Raw genomic sequence first — 19,060 nt, 5'->3', positions numbered from 1 at the left:
GCTGCTGTGGTGAGATTTGAGCCCAAGTGCCCAGGATTACCAGTCTATTAACATTACCACCCTGCAACCGTCTCACCTGCCTCTGAATAGTTGCCAGGGATTGTGTAGTTTAGACTCCCCCCTCAACTCCATCCCACAACACCCCCTCCAACCCCGTCCACTCACTTAATTCAACGTCAATGATGTCATGATGCCTTTGGTCCAGACCTTTGCAATATTAGTTTCATCCCCATGTGTTATGTGGGAGCCTTGTTGATGGTCTGACTTGTCTTTGTCAAATTTTAAACAGATGGGAACGAGATCAGATTGATCAATTCTGGTACATTAAGCTCTCCTCTACCCGAATAATATTAAAGATTAAGGTTAACAAGTTGGGCAATCAGGTAGCCGCAGTACTGAATAAAAACAGAAAGAACTGCAGATGCTGTAAATCAGGAACAAAATCAGAAATTGCTGAAAAAGCTCAGCAGGTCTGGCAGCATCTGTGAAGAAAAAAAATCAGAGTTAATGTTTCAGGTCCAGTGACCCTTCCTCAGATCTGAGCTTTTCCAGCAACTTCTGTTTTTGTAGCTGCGGTATTGAATTCAGTTATTGTGCACACTTGCTTGAAGTCAACACTGCTTGATTAGCATCACATCTTGCTATTCACTCTGAAACTGGACCTTTGCAGCTGGGTTTTTACACATACTTCACTCCCTCACCACACTCCATCCACATTAGTCCTGTTTCAGTGAGAGATGGAGTAGTCTGCTTTGACTCCTATTTGCAAACCTACTTGCTTGTAATAGTGAGCTGAATTAGCATCTTGTTTAAAGATTATGAGGATAGACATTAATTTTGGAGAATAGCATCAAGTGAATGCACTGAAAGGAACTGAGTACACCCATTTCATTGGAACAAGGAATTTTATCATGAATATTGGGGTAACCTTTCACTAAGGTTTAATAGTAAGAATATTGTTGGAGTAAAAGTGTTGAATCTTGATTTCCTGGTTGTTTTTTTTGTTGTAAGTGTATTGGCAGCTCTCGTGAATGTGTTCAGTTTCTGACCTCCACATTAAATAAAAGGGCAAAAGCAAAACTATGGTCTATCAAGCCTTGCCTCACTCTGGGATCAGACTTGTCCAATATTACAGTCAGCTGGGATTATAAGACTACCCAAATGCACCACATCACCTCCCCAGACCAATCACATTTCCCAAATAAATGTTTAGAACTGGCCTTTTACTGGTTTCAGCAAAAATCCATGCTTGGTGGTTCAATGGTGGTTTAAAGAAAAGATCAAGTGTGGCTACAAGCAGGCCTCAGATGTATCCTTTTGATTTAGAAGATGTAGGCAGAAAATTCAACAATGGCATCTACCTCACCAAAAAAAAAAATGGCTGGAAACATAAATAAAATGAACTCCTTGAGATAGTATGTTCCATCCCTAAATTACAGCTGCAGTTATGGATATTTGCCTGATCCATCTGCACTACATCTGAAATTTTGGGGTTCACATTTAACCTTTGTAAATGGTGATTTTTCAAAATAACTCATGATATTGAGTCTAATTCTTTAAAGGACATAGAAGAAGACATTTTAACCAAGAGTGTGTTTGTAGCCAGCAGTTTAGTAAGTAGATAAAGATCTTACCCAGACTCCTACAAATAAAATAAGTAAAATGTAGACACCCAGGACAATAGCGTCGATCCCATTCAGTTTCTGATGCATGATGACACATTCAAGGGGTTCCAATGTGCTGGCAGGAGTTTTGTCTGCCCTGAAGTAAGGGTTCTCTGTAATTGTCTTCATACTTGAACATAAAATAGAAGAATAAAATAAGGCTTATGTAAATAGAGTATATATTATATCTGAATATACTCTGATCAAGCTGCTTGAGAACTAATTAATTATAAATCAACAGGATAATCAAGAAGTTAATTAAGGGAGGGGAGTAGTGGGAATAGATTTCCATGCGTGATTCCTGAGCAGATTAGATTAGAACAAGCAGTTTAAGTAAGAACAAGAGATGCAGGGAATATCTGTCTTGAACAGAATTCAGTTGAAATTCTATGTACTGGTTAAAAGGAATTAAAACCTTTGATAACTGAAGGACTGTACTAACAGTTAGATTTCTGGAATAGCTGAGTCGAGAAGAGAGGGTCAAATTTCCTAGCTGCAAGATGCCAGACCGTAAAAACAATAGCATGAAGACCATTCTGAATCTCGATGGCCACACTTAAAATACTAAAGATACCTATGTTGAAATGGGCAGTGAGACAGTTGGAGGAGATTTAAAGGAATGATTTTTCCAAAGCAAATGGAAATCTCAAGAAATCTCAAACTTTATGCAAACATTTGAAATACAATGTGGAGCAAGTGTTAATCCTCCTAATTCTGTGAAATACCTGACTTCAATTTTTTTGTGGGTGTATTTCAAATGGGCGTGGAAGGCAATTTGAGCTGAGAAGTTTGTTTTGAGTATAAGTAACTATAATCATTGTACTTATAATAACATTAATGTAACAGACTACTAAAATATAGTTATCAGCTTCAATGTTATTAGATTTTTGCGCAGTTTTCTTTTACAACCTTATGGCTTGATCCTTTTAGCAAATATCTGGGTTTTCAGATTTGCATAATAAATGATAGAAATGTTATTACTCTTGACCGAGATTATTGTAATCATAGCAATAGCAACCAAAAGAGGGAGAAAAATTATATTACCTCACATTCCCCAATGTGCGGCACTACCACCATGCTAAATAAGACTAATGTTTAATAGGTCTAGCAACTCAAAACTGGGCAACCACTAGACTCTGAAGGCCATCGGCAGCAGCAGAATTGTATTGATCCAAACACAAACAAACAAGCTTAACTCCGAAGGTGAAGTGATATTAAGGCAGCATTTGATCATGTGTGGCATCAAGGAACTCTAGCAAAACTGGAGTCAATGGGAAACAAGAGAAAATCTCTCTGTCAAAGTTGTACCTAACACAAAGGAAGATAGTTGTGCGTTTCAGAGGTCAATAATTTCAGACCAAGGACATCACTACAGGATTTCCTCAGGCTTCAACCTTCAGCTGCTTTATCTATGGCCTTCCCTCTATCATGAGGTCCAATGAGAATATTTGTTCATGTTCATAAAATGTTCAGAATTACATTTTTCAAGCACCTGTTTAAATCATTTCATGGCTTTTTATTTCTAACACTTTCAACCTTACAACACTCCAAGCACTGGACTAGGAACCCAGAGGCTCAACATGGTTGAAGATCTGCAGCAGATCTCAAAATCTTGACTGCTTTCTGAATAGGCCTAGCAAACCATTGAGTTCAATGACAAGTAAGATGGGCAACAAATACTGGCCAGGCCGTTGATGACCACATTAACGGGAAGAATATACTTTAAAAATCTGCACCTTCTGCCAGGCATTGTTGGCTGTGTATTTAACATTATTGGCCAAGAAATGCCCCTATTAATATCTCTGTGTTACTCTCCCCTCACTAGGGTCCTCTTTAAATCCACCTCTTTGACCAAGCTTTTAGGCACTCAACCAATTATATCAATGTCAGGTCTGAATCAATTTTTATACTTCTCTGAAGCGCCTTTAGAATGTTTTTCAACATTTAAAGTGGCTAGATATAAAACAAAACAGCTACAATGCTTTTCATGCTTTGAGGCAGAATATTGTTACCTTATAGAGCCGTTGGATGAATGATTAAACAACTTTGTATGCTTTTTCCTTCCAGTTTGGAAATATTCTGCTGCTTCAGTTTATTAACAAATGATATCGATGCTATTCTTAGAAGTTTTTCCTTCATAACAGCTCTGGGATGTAGACAGAAACCATTTGACTTCAAGTTGCTGCCTCCGAGGTGGCGGAGGTTTTAATGCCAGGTTTTTGAATTTGCATCCAAGTTGGTCCAGTTGAAGAATGGCAGTTGATGACAGTTGGAAGGAGCGCTTCTCCTTTGTTTAAACCTGATTGGCTGGTGGTTGCTGGCTCCTATTGTTTGTTTGGTTGGTTTTCATTCCACCACCTCTGATTGGCTCGGGTTATCCTATTCTATCTCCCAATCACATGAGGCTTTTTTACCAGTATTCAGGGCAAATTGTCCAACACACAGAAGTGGTCACACATTGATGATATCACCCTATTTAAATGGACATAGGTGGCGCAGAATTCATTCTCCGAGAGTAGCACTTAGCTTTACATTTATTTAGTGCTTTTATCTGTCAACTTTTGTCTGTTTGGAACAGACACTAGGCTCTTCATAACTGCCTGTAACTGTCATGTCTTTCCTGTCTACTGTTGTCACATCTCATCTTTCACTATTCCCAGACCTGTAACTGTCACCTGTTTCCCTTTCATATTTGTAACAGCAGCTGCCTTTATCTGCAAGGCTACTTGTATCACTTGTATCATTCATCTGTTTTTCTATTCCTGGCATTACTCCCTGCCTGTAACTGCTGCATACTAGTACTTCCTGTCTAACAATCACCCATCACCTCTTTCAGGGGCCTGACAGTGTGAGGAGGGGAGAGAGACTAGTCAGACCATAGATAAGATAGGGAGCAGAGAGAGAGGACAGGGAGCAGAGAAGGAGAGGACAGGAAGCGGAGAGAGAGAACAGGGAGCGAAGACAAGGAACGGAGAGAGAACAGGGAATGGAGAGAAACAGAACAGGGAGCGGAGAGAAACAGAACAGGGAGCAGAGAGAGAGAGGACAGGGAGCGGAGAGAGAGAGTACGGGGAGTGGAGAGAGGGAAAGGACAGGGAGTGGAGAGACAGAACAGGGAACAGAGACACAGAGAGGATGGGGATCAGAGAGAGAGAGACAGAGGACAGGGAACAGAGAGAAAGAGTGGACGGGGAGGGGAGAGAGAGTGAGCAGGGAGCAGAGGGAGAGACGACAGGGAACAGAGAGAAAGAGAAAAGGGAACAGAGAGAGAACAGGGTGCAGAGAGAGACAGAACAGGGAGCAGAGGGAGAGAGGACAGAGAACAGAGAGAGAACCGGGAGCGGAGAGAGAGAGAGGACAGGTAGCAGGGAGAGAGAACAGGGAACAGAGAGAGAACAGGAGTGGAGAGAGAGAAAACAGAGAGCGGATAGAGAGAGAGGACAGGGAGTAAAGAAAGAACAGGGAACAAAGAGAGAGAGGACAGGGAGCAGAGGGAGGGAGGACAGGGAGTGGAGAAAGAGAGAGAGAACAGAGGGTAGAGAGAGAGAGGACAGGGAGTGAGGAGAGAGAGGACAGGGAGCAGAGAGAGATAGGATAGGGAGCAGAGAGAGAGAGAGAGAACAGGGAGCAGAGAGAGAGAGAACAGGGAACAGAAGGAGAGAGGACAGGGAACGGAGAAAGAGAGAAGCCGGGGAGCTGAGAGTGTGATAGGACAGGAAACGGAGAGAGAGAGAGGACAGGGAGGGAGTGGAGAGAGAGGATAGGGAGCAGAGAGAGATAGGACAGGGAGCAGAGAGAGAGAACAGGGATCAGAGAGAGAGAGAGAATGGGGAGCGAGGGAGTGAGGATGGAGAGTGGAGAGAGAGAACAGGGAGCAGAGAGAGAGAGAGAACAGGAAACGAAGAGAGAAAGGACAGGGAACAGAGAGAGAGAGAATAGGGAACAGAGAGAGAAAGGACTGGGAACGGAGAAAGAGAACAGGGAGCACAGGGAGAAAGACGGGAGTGGATAAAGAGAGAAGACAGGAAGTGGATAGGGAGAACAGGGAGTGGATAAAGAGAGAAGACAGGGAGCAGAGAGAGAGAGAGGCTAGGGAGCAGAGAGAGAGGCTGGGGAGCGGAGAGAGAGGACAGGGAGCAGAGGGAGAGAGGACAGGGAGCGGAGAGAGAGAAGGAGGACAGGGAGGGAGCAGAGGGAGAGAGGAAAGGGAGCAGAAATAGAGAGAACAGGAAGCAGAGGGAGAGCACAGGGACACTTTAGGGCTGTATGCAGTGTGAAGGGGAGAGTGCAGAGAGGAGGTGAGAGTATCTAATCAGTCTGATCTACCATGTCCAGAGATAACTCAGTTTGACATCACAGGAAAACAGGTGATTGATGTATGTATTTTGCTTCTTGATCTTTGAAACCTCTAATATACTAATAATAATTTTTGTTCACGGTTAGGGCTTTTCTAGCTGTAATAAAACCTTTTGGGAGTGATAATTCATTATTTTGAAGGAACAGACAGATTAAAAGCAATGACATAGTCTTGACAATAAATAACAACTGAGTAGCTAGTGCATATTCCTGTGTTTTATTTTTAATGAGCGTTTATTACCACTGGTAAAAAATATGAGGGTATTAATAAGATTTATCAGTTTCAGAAGGTTTATTAATCACTAAGGCATTATATTATCAGTAAGGCCTTTGTTGTACTGTAGCAAGGTTAACTAATAAATCAAGAAATTGCAAGGCCAATGCAACTCCAAAGTGAACATCTTTTGTCTCTTGGGATCTCAAGGCACCTTTCTGCAGGATGTGTCACCAGTCACAGCAGTTTGAACTCCAGTTTTCAGAAAATGAACGGCATGTGGTATCACTAAAAACAAAATCCGTGAAGCTGAGAACATGCCGATAGGTATTTATAGATCAGATCATCCCATAGCTTCAAGGAGGGAAAGACAGACAATAGATGGCTAACTACAGTCAAAGAGAAACAGGCAGATAATACAGGAGAACTCTAAATGCACCCCACTCTCCAACAGGTTTTCAATTTGGAATAATGATGAGAGTGGTTGGTTTATCTGAGGAATGGAACCAGAACCAAATCAAAAGCACCCTGGGTGGCTCAGTCCTACAGGGTATACCAGGAACGTTGGAAGAGCAGTATCACTATGTTGTGGGATAGTTCTAGGAAGAGATAAGCATTTCTGTGGTGCAGACATGAGACTGGGATGGTGTGTTGCCTCCCAGGTGCCAGGGTCAAGGATGTCACTGAGTGGCCGCAGAACCCCTTAAAGGGGCAAGGTGAACAATCAACTGTCACAGTCCATTTGGTATGAACAGCATATACAGAAGGGGGATGTGATCCTACATTCAAATTTAGGAGGCTAGTAGAAAATTAGCCAGCAGGATTTTAAAAGTAGCAATCTCCAGATTAACCCTGGCATCATGTGCAAGTGACTATATTCTTTGATTTTCAGGGGCGCCTTTCCAATTCTCACTACCTCATTTATTAGATGATGCATCACATAGAATTATTATGTGCTGTATTCACGTTGACATTTAGGGCATTTGTACTTGCAAAAATGCATAATGAGGAGAATTTATTAAGATCTTCAATAATTATCAACTGTCTATTAAATTTAAAGCCACAACACACAAAGAAAGGATTTATTTTCTCGACACCACAGTATTTAAATCAGCACATGACAACAAACACGAGTTAATAGAATTTTTTTTTCAACATAACTGGCACACACTGCAAAATACTTTTATGGCAAGGTGAGATGGAGTGAATTACCTCCTCTGTTTTCAATCTCTTCAGTTGGCCACAACCAATGTTGACAATTCTCTTCTAGCATGAGCTATACCTCTCTGAAATAAAAATGGAGTAACCAAATGTCTATTCTAACAAGAAGGAGCCAATTATTACATTTTGTTGAGCGAAAAAAGGTGCAATTTTCTTATGTTAACACTGAGAAAAATAATAAAGATAAAATGTCAAACATATGTGCATAGAAGTACAAAATTATGAAGGGATCATGTTGAATACAAAAGGAAGATGAACAGAATATATGACATAAAACCTCTAGGATGCCCATGAGATGTGAATGTTTTAACCTGTGATGACCGTAGTTTAACTGGTGTCTTGAGTGATCAGCAGCAGTGACTATGTCAGTTCTCCTAGTGTTCTGGGGTTTGCTTTAATCAGCTCTGTCACTGAGAGGCCAATAGAGTACATTCTCCAACTGATTCAAGTTGCAGTCAAAAATCCATCTACTCTCCTCCACCAAAAACACCTGCCTCCAACACTCTCCCTCCGCTTGGACCCCTACATCTGGCCTTATACTTGCACTAGCCCTGTTCATCGATAATTGTCAATGTGACATTGGCCAAAATCAATTTCTCTGAAACCATCCCCCCCCCACCACTTACTCATTCAAACCATCACCCTCTGAATTGACTGTACTCCATGCTCTCAGATCCAACCCTGACTTTGTAATTAAGCCTACTGACAAGGGTAGTGCTATTGTTGTCTGATGTACTGACCTCTACATTGCAGAAGCTGAGCACCAGCTGTCAGATACCTCCTCCTATCTCCCCCTGGACCATGACCCTACCATGGAACACCAGGCCATTGTGTCTACAATGGTCGCTAATCTCATTTCATCTGGGATCTCACCCCCGCTTCCACTGCCATTCAAGCTCATAGTCCCCAACCCACACAGCTTGCTTCTACCTCCTTCATGGGCAGACTCATTGTGTCAGCCTGCTCTTGCCCCACAGAATTCATCTCTTCCTACCTTGACTCAAGTTTTTTTTCTCCCCGTGTCCAGTCCCTTCCCACTTACATTTGCAATTCTTCTGATGCTTTACATCAGTTTCATAATTTCCAGTTCACAGGCTCCAGCCACCTCTTCTTCACCATAGATGTGCAATCCCTTTACATCCCCCCTCAGGATGGTCTCAGGCCTCTCCGCTTTTTCCAGGAAAAAATGCCTGAACCATCCCCATCCACCACTACCCGCCACTGCCTGCCCAAGCTTGTCCTCACTCTGAGCAACTTCTCTTTTAATTACTCCTACTTTCTCAGGTCAAAAGGGTGGCCATAGGTACCTGCATGGGCCCCAGTAATGCCTGTATCTTTGTAGGATACATGGAACATTCCTTGTTCCAATCCTACTCTGGCACCCACTCATAACTCTTTATCTGATACATTGATAAGATCATCAGTGCTGCTTCCTTCTCTCGTCTGGAATTGGAAAAGTTTATTAATTTGGCTTCCAATTTCTACCATGCCCTCACACCCTGCTTCCTGTAAAGACTCCATTCCATTCTTTAAGTTCCTCCATCTCCGTTGCATCTAGTCTGATGATGCCAATTTTGACCAGGGGCCTCTGAAATGTCCACCTTCTTCCTCAGCTGAGGATTTCCCACCACCGTGGTCCAATCAATCTGCTGCACCTCGGCCCTTGCTCCCCAACAGCATCCATTTCTAAAGGATCATCAGCCACCATTTACACCATCTCCAGTGGGATCTCACCATCAGATACCTACCTCCCTCCTTTGCCTTGTCAGCCTCCCACAGGGACCATTCGCTCTCGGACACTGGTCCACTCCTCCTTCTATCCTAATACCATCCACTGACCACCCCCCCAATCCCCACCACTTTCCCATGCAATTACAGAAGGTGCAACACCTGCCATTTACTTCCTCCCTCCTCACTATCCAAGGGCCCATCCACACCTTCCAGATGAAGCAGCGATTTACCTGCACTTCACTCGGTCTAATTGACTGCATTCACTGCTCACAATGTGGTCTGCTCCACACTGGGACATGAAACACAGATTGGGCGACCACTTTGCAGAACACCTACAACATTCTGCCACAAAAATGGCCCGAAACTTTCTGGTAGCCTGCCATTTCAATGCAGCACCATGTTCCCCGGCCAACATGTTCTCTGTCTCAGGCTTGCTGCTGTGCTCCAGCGAATTTCAGCATAAACTGCAAGAACAGCCTATTGTCAGAAACTAATGGTCCCCATTTGCAGCTATTCATTCTCCCAAGCTGATCTTTACCCATTCCTTTGTCCGTCCAACTGTTTTTTTTCTCTCTCTCTCTGTCTGGGTTCCATCTCCACTACCATTTACTCCTTACCCCTGTCCCCACCCTTTCTTTAACATAAAAACTAACCTTCTCCTAGCTACTCAGTTCTGAAGAAGGGTCACTGGACCCAAACATTAACTCTAATCTCTCTCCACAGATGCTGCCAGACCTGCTGTTTTTCCAGCAAATTCCGTTTGTGTTTGATTTCTAGCATCCGCATTTCTTTTTTATTATTTCATCTTTTTTGGAATTTTGCAGGTAGAAAATATAGGCAAAAAGGCACAAAATCTGTGGATCAGAGTCCAACCCAAAAGGAATGGAATGAAGTGACTTTATCACTATTGCACTTTTTGGTATTCGGTGATGATGTTGTTATTAACTGCAGCTAGTTTCAATTTGGCAGCTGGTCAGTTGGACCTAGGTTTTGTCTTGAGATTTTTTTTTTTCCTTTCTATAATGTCTTTGAGTATTATTATTTTGCCCACACAGTCAGTCAGAGAGAGAAAGTAATTTTTACTTGCTGGCAGATTTGACGATCTAAGTCCTAACTACCCTCTCTCATTTCAGTGCTGTTATAAACTGCCGCTTACAACAGGTCCAAAATCAATTTGCTGAGCAGGTATTGTTTTTATCAAAGCCACCTGGTACCAGTACAAATGCAGCAAATCCAGTTCCAGCCAAAGAATAACCAGACAGTTCCACCTTTCCATCAAGTTACAGAAGGAAATAATTGATAGTCCAAAATTCCATTTTCCAGTTTGTATTTCCAAATAAAATATGAGTAATCTTTACACTGGTTATTTCTAGATCTATACAATTTTCAGTTTACTATAAATGATTATGTTAGTCTTTTAAGAGAAAAAACCATACAGGAAGACAGCAGCACTCAAACAGACGATTAAATTAGCATTAATAAAATTGCGCATGTGACGGTCTTCACTGAGCAAGTTAGCAGTGTCCAAAACTTCGCTTGTTGGAGCATTAACTGTTTCTTCCTTCTTATCCATCCCACAGAACCACAACAGGAAGGAGATCAGCTTTGAACGTTTCTTCACTGATTCATCTGTGGGAGAGAGGGAAGGAGTCAAAAGTTATGATCCAGAATATCCCAGTGCATGTTGAGTATAAAATCAAAACATTTAGATATGGATCAGTACTGAAGAAACAATTTCTTCCTTCCTGATTTGCTTGACAAGAAGATTACTTGCCTTGATTTTGAACTTATGAAATGTCAAAAATAGTATAGGATTCAGGCACAAGATTCCCACAGCAATTATCTATCCTTGTCTTGGGTGGGAATTATAATCCTGGTGCCCTGTGTGCTATTATAGAGATGTAAACACAAAGTTACTTACCCACTGAGAAGCTGGCATTGCTCATGTTACTGACTTCCTCTAAATGAACCTTACCATCGTCAAGTTGATCTGGGAGAGAGCAGAATTGGTGACAGAATTACCTCTCAGTTACAATCCTGTTGCATTGTGCACCAAAACAATAATCCTGCTGGATTGTCTACCTTTTGAGAGGGTGATGCTGTTTGCATTGCTGATATCCTTTTGGTGCTGCTTACTCTCTGCAGGCGGTTTCATTGTAGAATCTATTTCAGATGCAGCTGCTGGAGAAGAAATACAATAGATTTGGGATTCTGCTGGTTATGTGATGATACTTGTAGTCTCTTCTTGTATCTAATCCCTTCCCTTATTGTGATGATATTGGTAAATATTGACTATCAATTTACAACTTCCATCATCTGATTTTAATACCTCAGAACTTTCGTAGACTAAAATTGTTTTAAAAAGACAAACAGTAACCTAAACTAGCTGCAACAATTAGTTAGAGATAGTAGGAACTGCAGATGCTGGAGAATCCGAGACAACAAGGTGCAGGGCTGGATGAACACAGCAGGCCAAGCAGAATCATAGGAGCAGAGAGGCTGATGTTTCGGGCCTAGACCCTTCATCAGAAAAGGGGGAGGAGAAGGGGGTTCTGAAATAAATAGGGAGAGAGTGGGAGGCGGATAGAAGATGGATAGGGGAGAGGATAGGTGGAGAGGAAACAAACAGGTCGAAGAGGCGGGGATGGAGCCAGTAAAGGTGAGTGGAGGTGGGGAGTTAGGGAGGGGATAGGTCAGTCCAGGGAGGACGGACAGGTCAAGGGGGCGGGATGAGGTTAGTCGGTAGGAGATGGGGGTGCGGCTTGAGGTGGGAGGAGGGGATAGGTGGGAGGAAGAACAGGTTAGGGAGGCGGGGACGAGCTGGACTGGTTTTGGGATACGGTAGGGGGAGGGGAGATTTTGAAGCTTGTGAAATCCACATTGATACCATTGGGCTGCAGGGTTCCCAAGCGGAATATGAGTTGCTGTTCCTGCAACCTTCGGGTGGCATCGTTGTGGCACTGCAGGAGGCCCAGGATGGACATGTCGTCTGAGGAATGGGAGGGGGAGTTGAAATGGTTCGTGACTGGGAGGTGCAGTTGTTTATCGCGAACCGAGCGTAGGTGTTCTGCAAAGCGGTCCCCGAGCCTCCGCTTGGTTTCCCCGATGTAGAGGAAGCCACACCAGGTACAGCGGATGCAGTATACCACATTGGCAGATGTGCAGGTGAACATCTGCTTGATGTGGAAAGTCTCCTTGGGGCCTGGGATGGGGTTGAGGGAGGAGGTATGGGGGCAGGTGTAGCACTTCCTGCGGTTGCAGGGAAAAGTGCAGGGTGTGGTGGGGCGGGAGGGGAGTGTGGAGCGGACAAGGGAGTCACGGAGAGAGTGGTCCCTCCGGAAAGCAGATAAGGGTGGGGAGGGAAAGATGTCTTTGGTGGTGGGGTCGGATTGCAGATGGCGGAAGTGTCAGAGGATGATGCGTTGGATCCGGAGGTTGGTGGGGTGGTACGCGAGGACGAGGGGGATTCTTTTTTGGCTCTTATTGCATGGACGGGGTGTGAGGGATGAGTTGCGGGAGATGTGGGAGACACGGTTGAGGGCGTTCTCGACCACTGAGGGGGGGAAGTTACGGTCCTTGAAAAACGAGGACAACTGAGATGTACGGGAGTGGAATGCCTCATCCTGGGAGCAGATGCAGCAGAGGCGAAGGAATTGGGAATAGGGGATAGCATTTTTGCAGGAAGGTGGGTGGGAGGAGGAGTATTCTAGGTAGCTGTGGGAGTCGGTGGGCTTGAAATGAATATCGGTTTCTAGGTGGTTGCCCGATATGGAGACAGAGAGGTCCAGGAAGGGGAGAGAGGTGTTCGAGATGGTCCAGGTAAACTTCAGGTTGGGGTGGAAGGTGTTGGTGAAGTGGATGAACTGTTCGAGCTCCTCGTGGGAGCACGAGGCAGCGCCGATACAGTCATCAATGTAACGGAGGAAGAGGTGGGGTTTAGGGCCGGTGTAGGTATGGAAGAGGGATTGTTCTACGTAACCTACAAAGAGGCAGGCGTAGCTTGGGCCCATGCGGGTACCCATGGCCACCCCCTTTGTCTGTAGGAAGTGGGAGGAATTGAAAGAGAAGTTGTTGAGGGTGAGGACGAGTTCGGCTAAGCGGATGAGGGTGTCAGTGGAGGGGGACTGGTCGGGCCTGCGGCTCAGGAAGAAGCGGAGGGTCTTTAGGCCATCTGCATGGGGAATGCAGGTGTAGAGGGACTGGACGTCCATGGTCAAGATGAGGTGTTGGGGACCGGGGAATTGGAAGTTCTGGAGGAGGTGGAGGGCGTGGGTGGTGTCACGGACATAGGTAGGGAGTTCCTGGACCAAGGGGGAGAAAATGGAGTCCAGATAGTTGGAGATCAGTTCGGTGGGGCAGGAGCAGGCGGAGACAATGGGTCGACCAGGGCATTCAGGTTTGTGGATTTTGGGAAGGAGATAGAAGCGTGCAGTGCGGGGTTGGGGAACGATGAGGTTGGAGGCCGTGGGTGGGAGGTCACCTGAGGTGATGAGGTTGTGGATGGTTTGGGAGATGATGGTTTGGTGCTCAGGGGTGGGGTCATGACAAGGGGGCGGTAGGAGGAGGTGTCGGAGAGTTGGCGTCTGGCCTCGGTGATGTAGAGGTCAGTGCGCCATACTACAACTGCGCCTCCCTTGTCCGCGGGTTTTATGGTGAGGTTGGGATTGGAGCGGAGGGAGTGGAGGTCTGCACATTCTGCGGGGGAGAGGTTGGAGTGGGTGAGAGGGGTGGAGAGGTTGAGGCGATTGATGTCTCGACGGCAGTTGGAGATGAAGAGGTCGAGGGAGGGTAGGAGGCCTTGGGGTGGTGTCCAGGAGGAGGGGGTGTGTTGGAAGTGGGAGAAGGGGTCAGTAGCAAACCATCATCTCCCAAACCATCCACAACCTCATCACCTCAGGTGACCTCCCACCCATGGCCTCCAACCTCATCGTTCCCCAACCCCACACTGCCCGCTTCTATCTCCTTCCCAAAATCCACAAACCTGAATGCCCTGGTCGACCCATCGTCTCCACCTGCTCCTGCCCCACTGAACTGATCTCCAACTATCTGGACTCCATTTTCTCCCCCTTGGTCCAGGAGCTCCCTACCTATGTCCGTGACACCACCCACGCCCTCCACCTCCTCCAGAACTTCCAATTCCCCGGTCCCCAACACCTCATCTTGACCATGGACGTCCAGTCCCTCTACACCTGCATTCCCCATGCAGATGGCCTAAAGACCCTCCGCTTCTTCCTGAGCCGCAGGCCCGACCAGTCCCCCTCCACTGACACCCTCATCCGCTTAGCCGAACTCGTCCTCACCCTCAACAACTTCTCTTTCAATTCCTCCCACTTCCTACAGACAAAGGGGGTGGCCATGGGTACCCGCATGGGCCCAAGCTACGCCTGCCTCTTTGTAGGTTACGTAGAACAATCCCTCTTCCATACCTACACCGGCCCTAAACCCCACCTCTTCCTCCGTTACATTGATGACTGTATCGGCGCTGCCTCGTGCTCCCACGAGGAGCTCGAACAGTTCATCCACTTCACCAACACCTTCCACCCCAACCTGAAGTTTACCTGGACCATCTCGAACACCTCTCTCCCCTTCCTGGACCTCTCTGTCTCCATATCGGGCAACCACCTAGAAACCGATATTCATTTCAAGCCCACCGACTCCCACAGCTACCTAGAATACTCCTCCTCCCACCCACCTTCCTGCAAAAATGCTATCCCCTATTCCCAATTCCTTCGCCTCTGCTGCATCTGCTCCCAGGATGAGGCATTCCACTCCCGTACATCTCAGTTGTCCTCGTTTTTCAAGGACCGTAACTTCCCCCCCTCAGTGGTCGAGAACGCCCTCAACCGTGTCTCCCACATCTCCCGCAACTCATCCCTCACACCCCGTCCATGCAATAAGAGCCAAAAAAGAATCCCCCTCGTCCTCGCGTACCACCCCACCAACCTCCGGATCCAACGCATCATCCTCTGACACTTCCGCCATCTGCAATCCGACCCCACCACCAAAGACATCTTTCCCTCCCCACCCTTATCTGCTTTCCGGAGGGACCACTCTCTCCGTGACTCCCTTGTCCGCTCCACACTCCCCTCCCGCCCCACCACACCCTGCACTTTTCCCTGCAACCGCAGGAAGTGCTACACCTGCCCCCATACCTCCTCCCTCAACCCCATCCCAGGCCCCAAGGAGACTTTCCACATCAAGCAGATGTTCACCTGCACATCTGCCAATGTGGTATACTGCATCCGCTGTACCTGGTGTGGCTTCCTCTACATCGGGGAAACCAAGCGGAGGCTCGGGGACCGCTTTGCAGAACACCTACGCTCGGTTCGCGATAAACAACTGCACCTCCCAGTCACGAACCATTTCAACTCCCCCTCCCATTCCTCAGACGACATGTCCATCCTGGGCCTCCTGCAGTGCCACAACGATGCCACCCGAAGGTTGCAGGAACAGCAACTCATATTCCGCTTGGGAACCCTGCAGCCCAATGGTATCAATGTGGATTTCACAAGCTTCAAAATCTCCCCTCCCCCTACCGTATCCCAAAACCAGTCCAGCTCGTCCCCGCCTCCCTAACCTGTTCTTCCTCCCACCTATCCCCTCCTCCCACCTCAAGCCGCACCCCCATCTCCTACCGACTAACCTCATCCCGCCCCCTTGACCTGTCCGTCCTCCCTGGACTGACCTATCCCCTCCCTAACTCCCCACCTCCACTCACCTTTACTGGCTCCATCCCCGCCTCTTCGACCTGTTTGTTTCCTCTCCACCTATCCTCTCCTCTATCCATCTTCTGTCTGCCTCCCACTCTCTCCCTATTTATTTCAGAACCCCCTTTCCCTCCCCCTTTTCTGATGAAGGGTCTAGGCCCAAAACGTCAGCCTTTCTGCTCCTATGATGCTGCTTGGCCTGCTGTGTTCATCCAGCCCTGCACCTTGTTGCAACAATTAGTTGTTCACAGAATAAAGCAACACAAATGCAGAATAAATAAAATTGTCTGAAATGAAATTACCATTTCAGCTAAAGACATCCAAACTGTTCAACTGTGTCACGTGTCAAGAAAATCACATCACCTGTGTTAATTTACACTTGGGTGAGAAGTTGCATGTATTGCAAATGAAAGGGTTGCCTCCAAATATCCAGCTTGAAATGACAAAAGAGCCAGACTCAGAAATAGAAAACTGAACCATATTTTAGTAACTGCTTGGCAGAGCATTAAACAGACAGAAAGAAGTTCAGACTGGTAACAGAAAGTCCTAAGTATCTCTTTCTCTCTGGTTTCCCCTCATCATGTCAAAAGCAGCATTCAGTGAAAAAAGCAAAAAACAACACAGGCTGAATTTTTTTGTTGGCTAAGCCCAAGTTGTGTCAAGTTTTTTGAAGGGAATTCTGCTGCAATGTCAAGCAGGTTCTATTAGGGTACCTTATCAAACTCAGCTCATTAACTAACATAAAACAAAGAACTGTAGATGCTGGAAACCTGATACAGAAACAGAAATTGCTGGAGAAACTCAGCAGGTCTGGCAGCGTCTGTGGAGAGAAATCAGAGTTAACATTTCGAATCCAGTGGTCCTTCTTCAGTAGTAATGTGAGATTGGCATCTCTGGCTGAGGGGGAAAAGTGCAAAAAAGCAAGGCAAGTCAGGCATGCTGTAGCATCAAGGTAGGCCCAGAATGAGTAAGCACTATGACTGTGAATGAAGCATGCAGAGATGCAGCTAGGTCCAATCTGTGAGCTGACCGTGTGTCCTTGCTGCTACATTACGATAACAGTTGCCAGTGCAGCCCAAGGTGCAGCATTGAAGTGCAGAAGCTTCTTGTAAGTTGGCCAGAGATGTAGCATGATGGTTCTTACAGGGTGGCATGTGTCAGATGCCAATGTCGGTGGACATGATGTATATGTGTCCAATGCCCATGCACTGTAGCCTGAGATGTTGGTGCTTGATGTCCAATGTGGAGGTCCTGCAGAGCAAGTGGTGAGCTGAATTTACCAGGTATCTGCTCTGACTTCCATGCTGCATTTTCTCAATGTCTAGCTTGTTTGGTAAGTAAGGAAGCTGAATATTAATGAGGTGGGTTGGGCTATCAACAAGACATTTAACAAGGAGATCAGTTGTCAACTCACCACCATTGAGCTGGAAACCTAATTGTGCTACTTATGAAAATCATAAAAGATAGAGCGAGAAGCTTCCGAAGTAAGATCAGCTTCGCTGGACTTTGCGTCTGATTCTGCCACAAATTGTGCCATAAGCCTACATTACTCAGATCCCTACAAGATTACTCCAGTCATTTATGAACAATTAAATAATCCCCTCAGATTTTACTACTGCTAAGGATACAAGGCAACCATTAAACAACTGTGGTCTCAGGTTAAAATTTAACACCTCCAGCACTCTGAGGACATTAAAAGTCCTCTTACTCTCCCTGTCTGTCCCTCCCTGGTACACTCTCCCCTTTTAAACTTTATACCTGTGTTTGTGTGTGTTTTACATCACAAATTTATTATTTTTCTCTAGGTTACTATGTAATAACATTCATCTTCCTTTCAGTCACGAAAACTGGGTAAATGGCTCCTTAATTTTGACTAGTACTACATTTTACTTGAAGTGTGTTCACTGCAGGCTAAAAAGAAAAATAATTGTTTATTATGACTGACCAAGAGGTGTTGAAAAAGTGGGGAGCTGAATTATCCCTCCTTGCTTGGTCATTCCCTTTTTTTTAAATTTTTGCCATTTGGTTACTGTGAAGGTCAGTCATGGAATGTAACTGGGTCAAAATCCCCGAATTTGCTCCATAACGCATTGTGGGCAACCTACAGCACATGGACTGCAGTGGTTCAAGAAGCCAGTTCACCAGCACCTTCTCAAGGGCACCTTCTGAAAGAAGACTCACTGGACACAAAGCATTAGCTCTGCTTTTTCTCCACAGGTGCTGCCAGACCTGCTGAGTTTTTCCAGCAATTTCTGTTTGTGTCGACGATTTCCCAGCATCTGCCATTCTTGTTTTTTGTTTAGTAACCTTGTCAAGGCTAACTACAGACAAGCTATAAATGCTGGCCAGCTGGCAATGATACCATGAGTGAATAAAAAATTTTCACCTTCCCAGAACTAAAACCAAAATCTCATTTACCTTTACTTTACAATCTAAGTTCCCAAATGATAATGATATATTATAACATTCACACTTATGCTAATTCAAATGAAGTTAACCAACTGCAGGAGGCAGAGTGACAGCAAACTGTTCAACCTGGCAACATTATGCACCATGAGCAAAGGCATAATGTCTTAGTCTGTGTGTTCATAATGCCTTAGTCTGTCTGTTCATAATGCCTTAGTCTGTCTGTTAATAATGTCTTAGTCTGTATGTTCATAATGCCTTAGTCTGTGTATTCATAATGCCTTAGTCTGTATGTTCATAATGTCTTAGTTTGTCTGTTCATAATGCCTTAGTCTGTCTGTTCATAATGCCTTAGTCTGTGTGTTCAGTGTCTGAGTCTGTGTGTTCATAATGTCTTAGTCTATCTGTTCATAATGCCTTAGTCTGTGTGTTCATAATGTCTTAGTCTGTGTGTTGGTGGTTTGCTGATGACACTTCACTGGTATCCCACATTAAAGCTCATTTGCCTCCAAGGAGTTCAGACTGAATCAATATCAGAAAGAGCAAAGTTATGGGCCATGACATAGAGACTTCTACCAACATTGACAACCTCACTCTGCACTTCATTGACAGCTTCACATCAACAGTTCCAAGCAACTGGTCACTTGTTGCTATATTCAGCACCAGTACTGCCAGGTTTGCAGTATGACAAAGTTGAGAAGTTGAGTGTGGACCAACAGTAAATTAACCAAAACTAGAAATTCTGTGTACAGCAGGCTCAT

At 45.3% G+C, this 19,060-nt stretch overlaps 2 protein-coding genes across 2 annotated transcripts in view; both read right to left on the bottom strand.

Moving 5' to 3' along the window:
* Positions 1–1,793, bottom strand: part of LOC109918915 (sodium/myo-inositol cotransporter 2-like) — a 69,283-nt gene extending 67,490 nt beyond the window's left edge. The window contains exon 1 of the mRNA XM_020518862.2: positions 1,635–1,793. Within this exon, the coding sequence (XP_020374451.2) occupies positions 1,635–1,793 (159 nt within the window). The remainder of the gene's footprint in view (positions 1–1,634) is intronic.
* An 8,625-nt stretch (positions 1,794–10,418) lies between these two features.
* slc5a11 (solute carrier family 5 member 11) overlaps positions 10,419–19,060 on the bottom strand; it is a 50,914-nt gene continuing 42,272 nt past the window's right edge. The window contains 3 exon segments of the mRNA XM_048609439.1: positions 10,419–10,815; positions 11,108–11,176; positions 11,269–11,364. Coding sequence (XP_048465396.1) covers positions 10,604–10,815; positions 11,108–11,176; positions 11,269–11,364 — 377 coding nt within the window. The 3' untranslated portion in view covers positions 10,419–10,603.

The sequence above is a fragment of the Rhincodon typus genome, chromosome 21 (genome assembly GCF_021869965.1).
Source record: "Rhincodon typus isolate 14 chromosome 21, sRhiTyp1.1, whole genome shotgun sequence".
In the NCBI taxonomy this organism is placed as follows: Eukaryota; Metazoa; Chordata; class Chondrichthyes; order Orectolobiformes; family Rhincodontidae; genus Rhincodon; species Rhincodon typus.
This window is presented reverse-complemented; position numbering and strand designations above follow the sequence as displayed.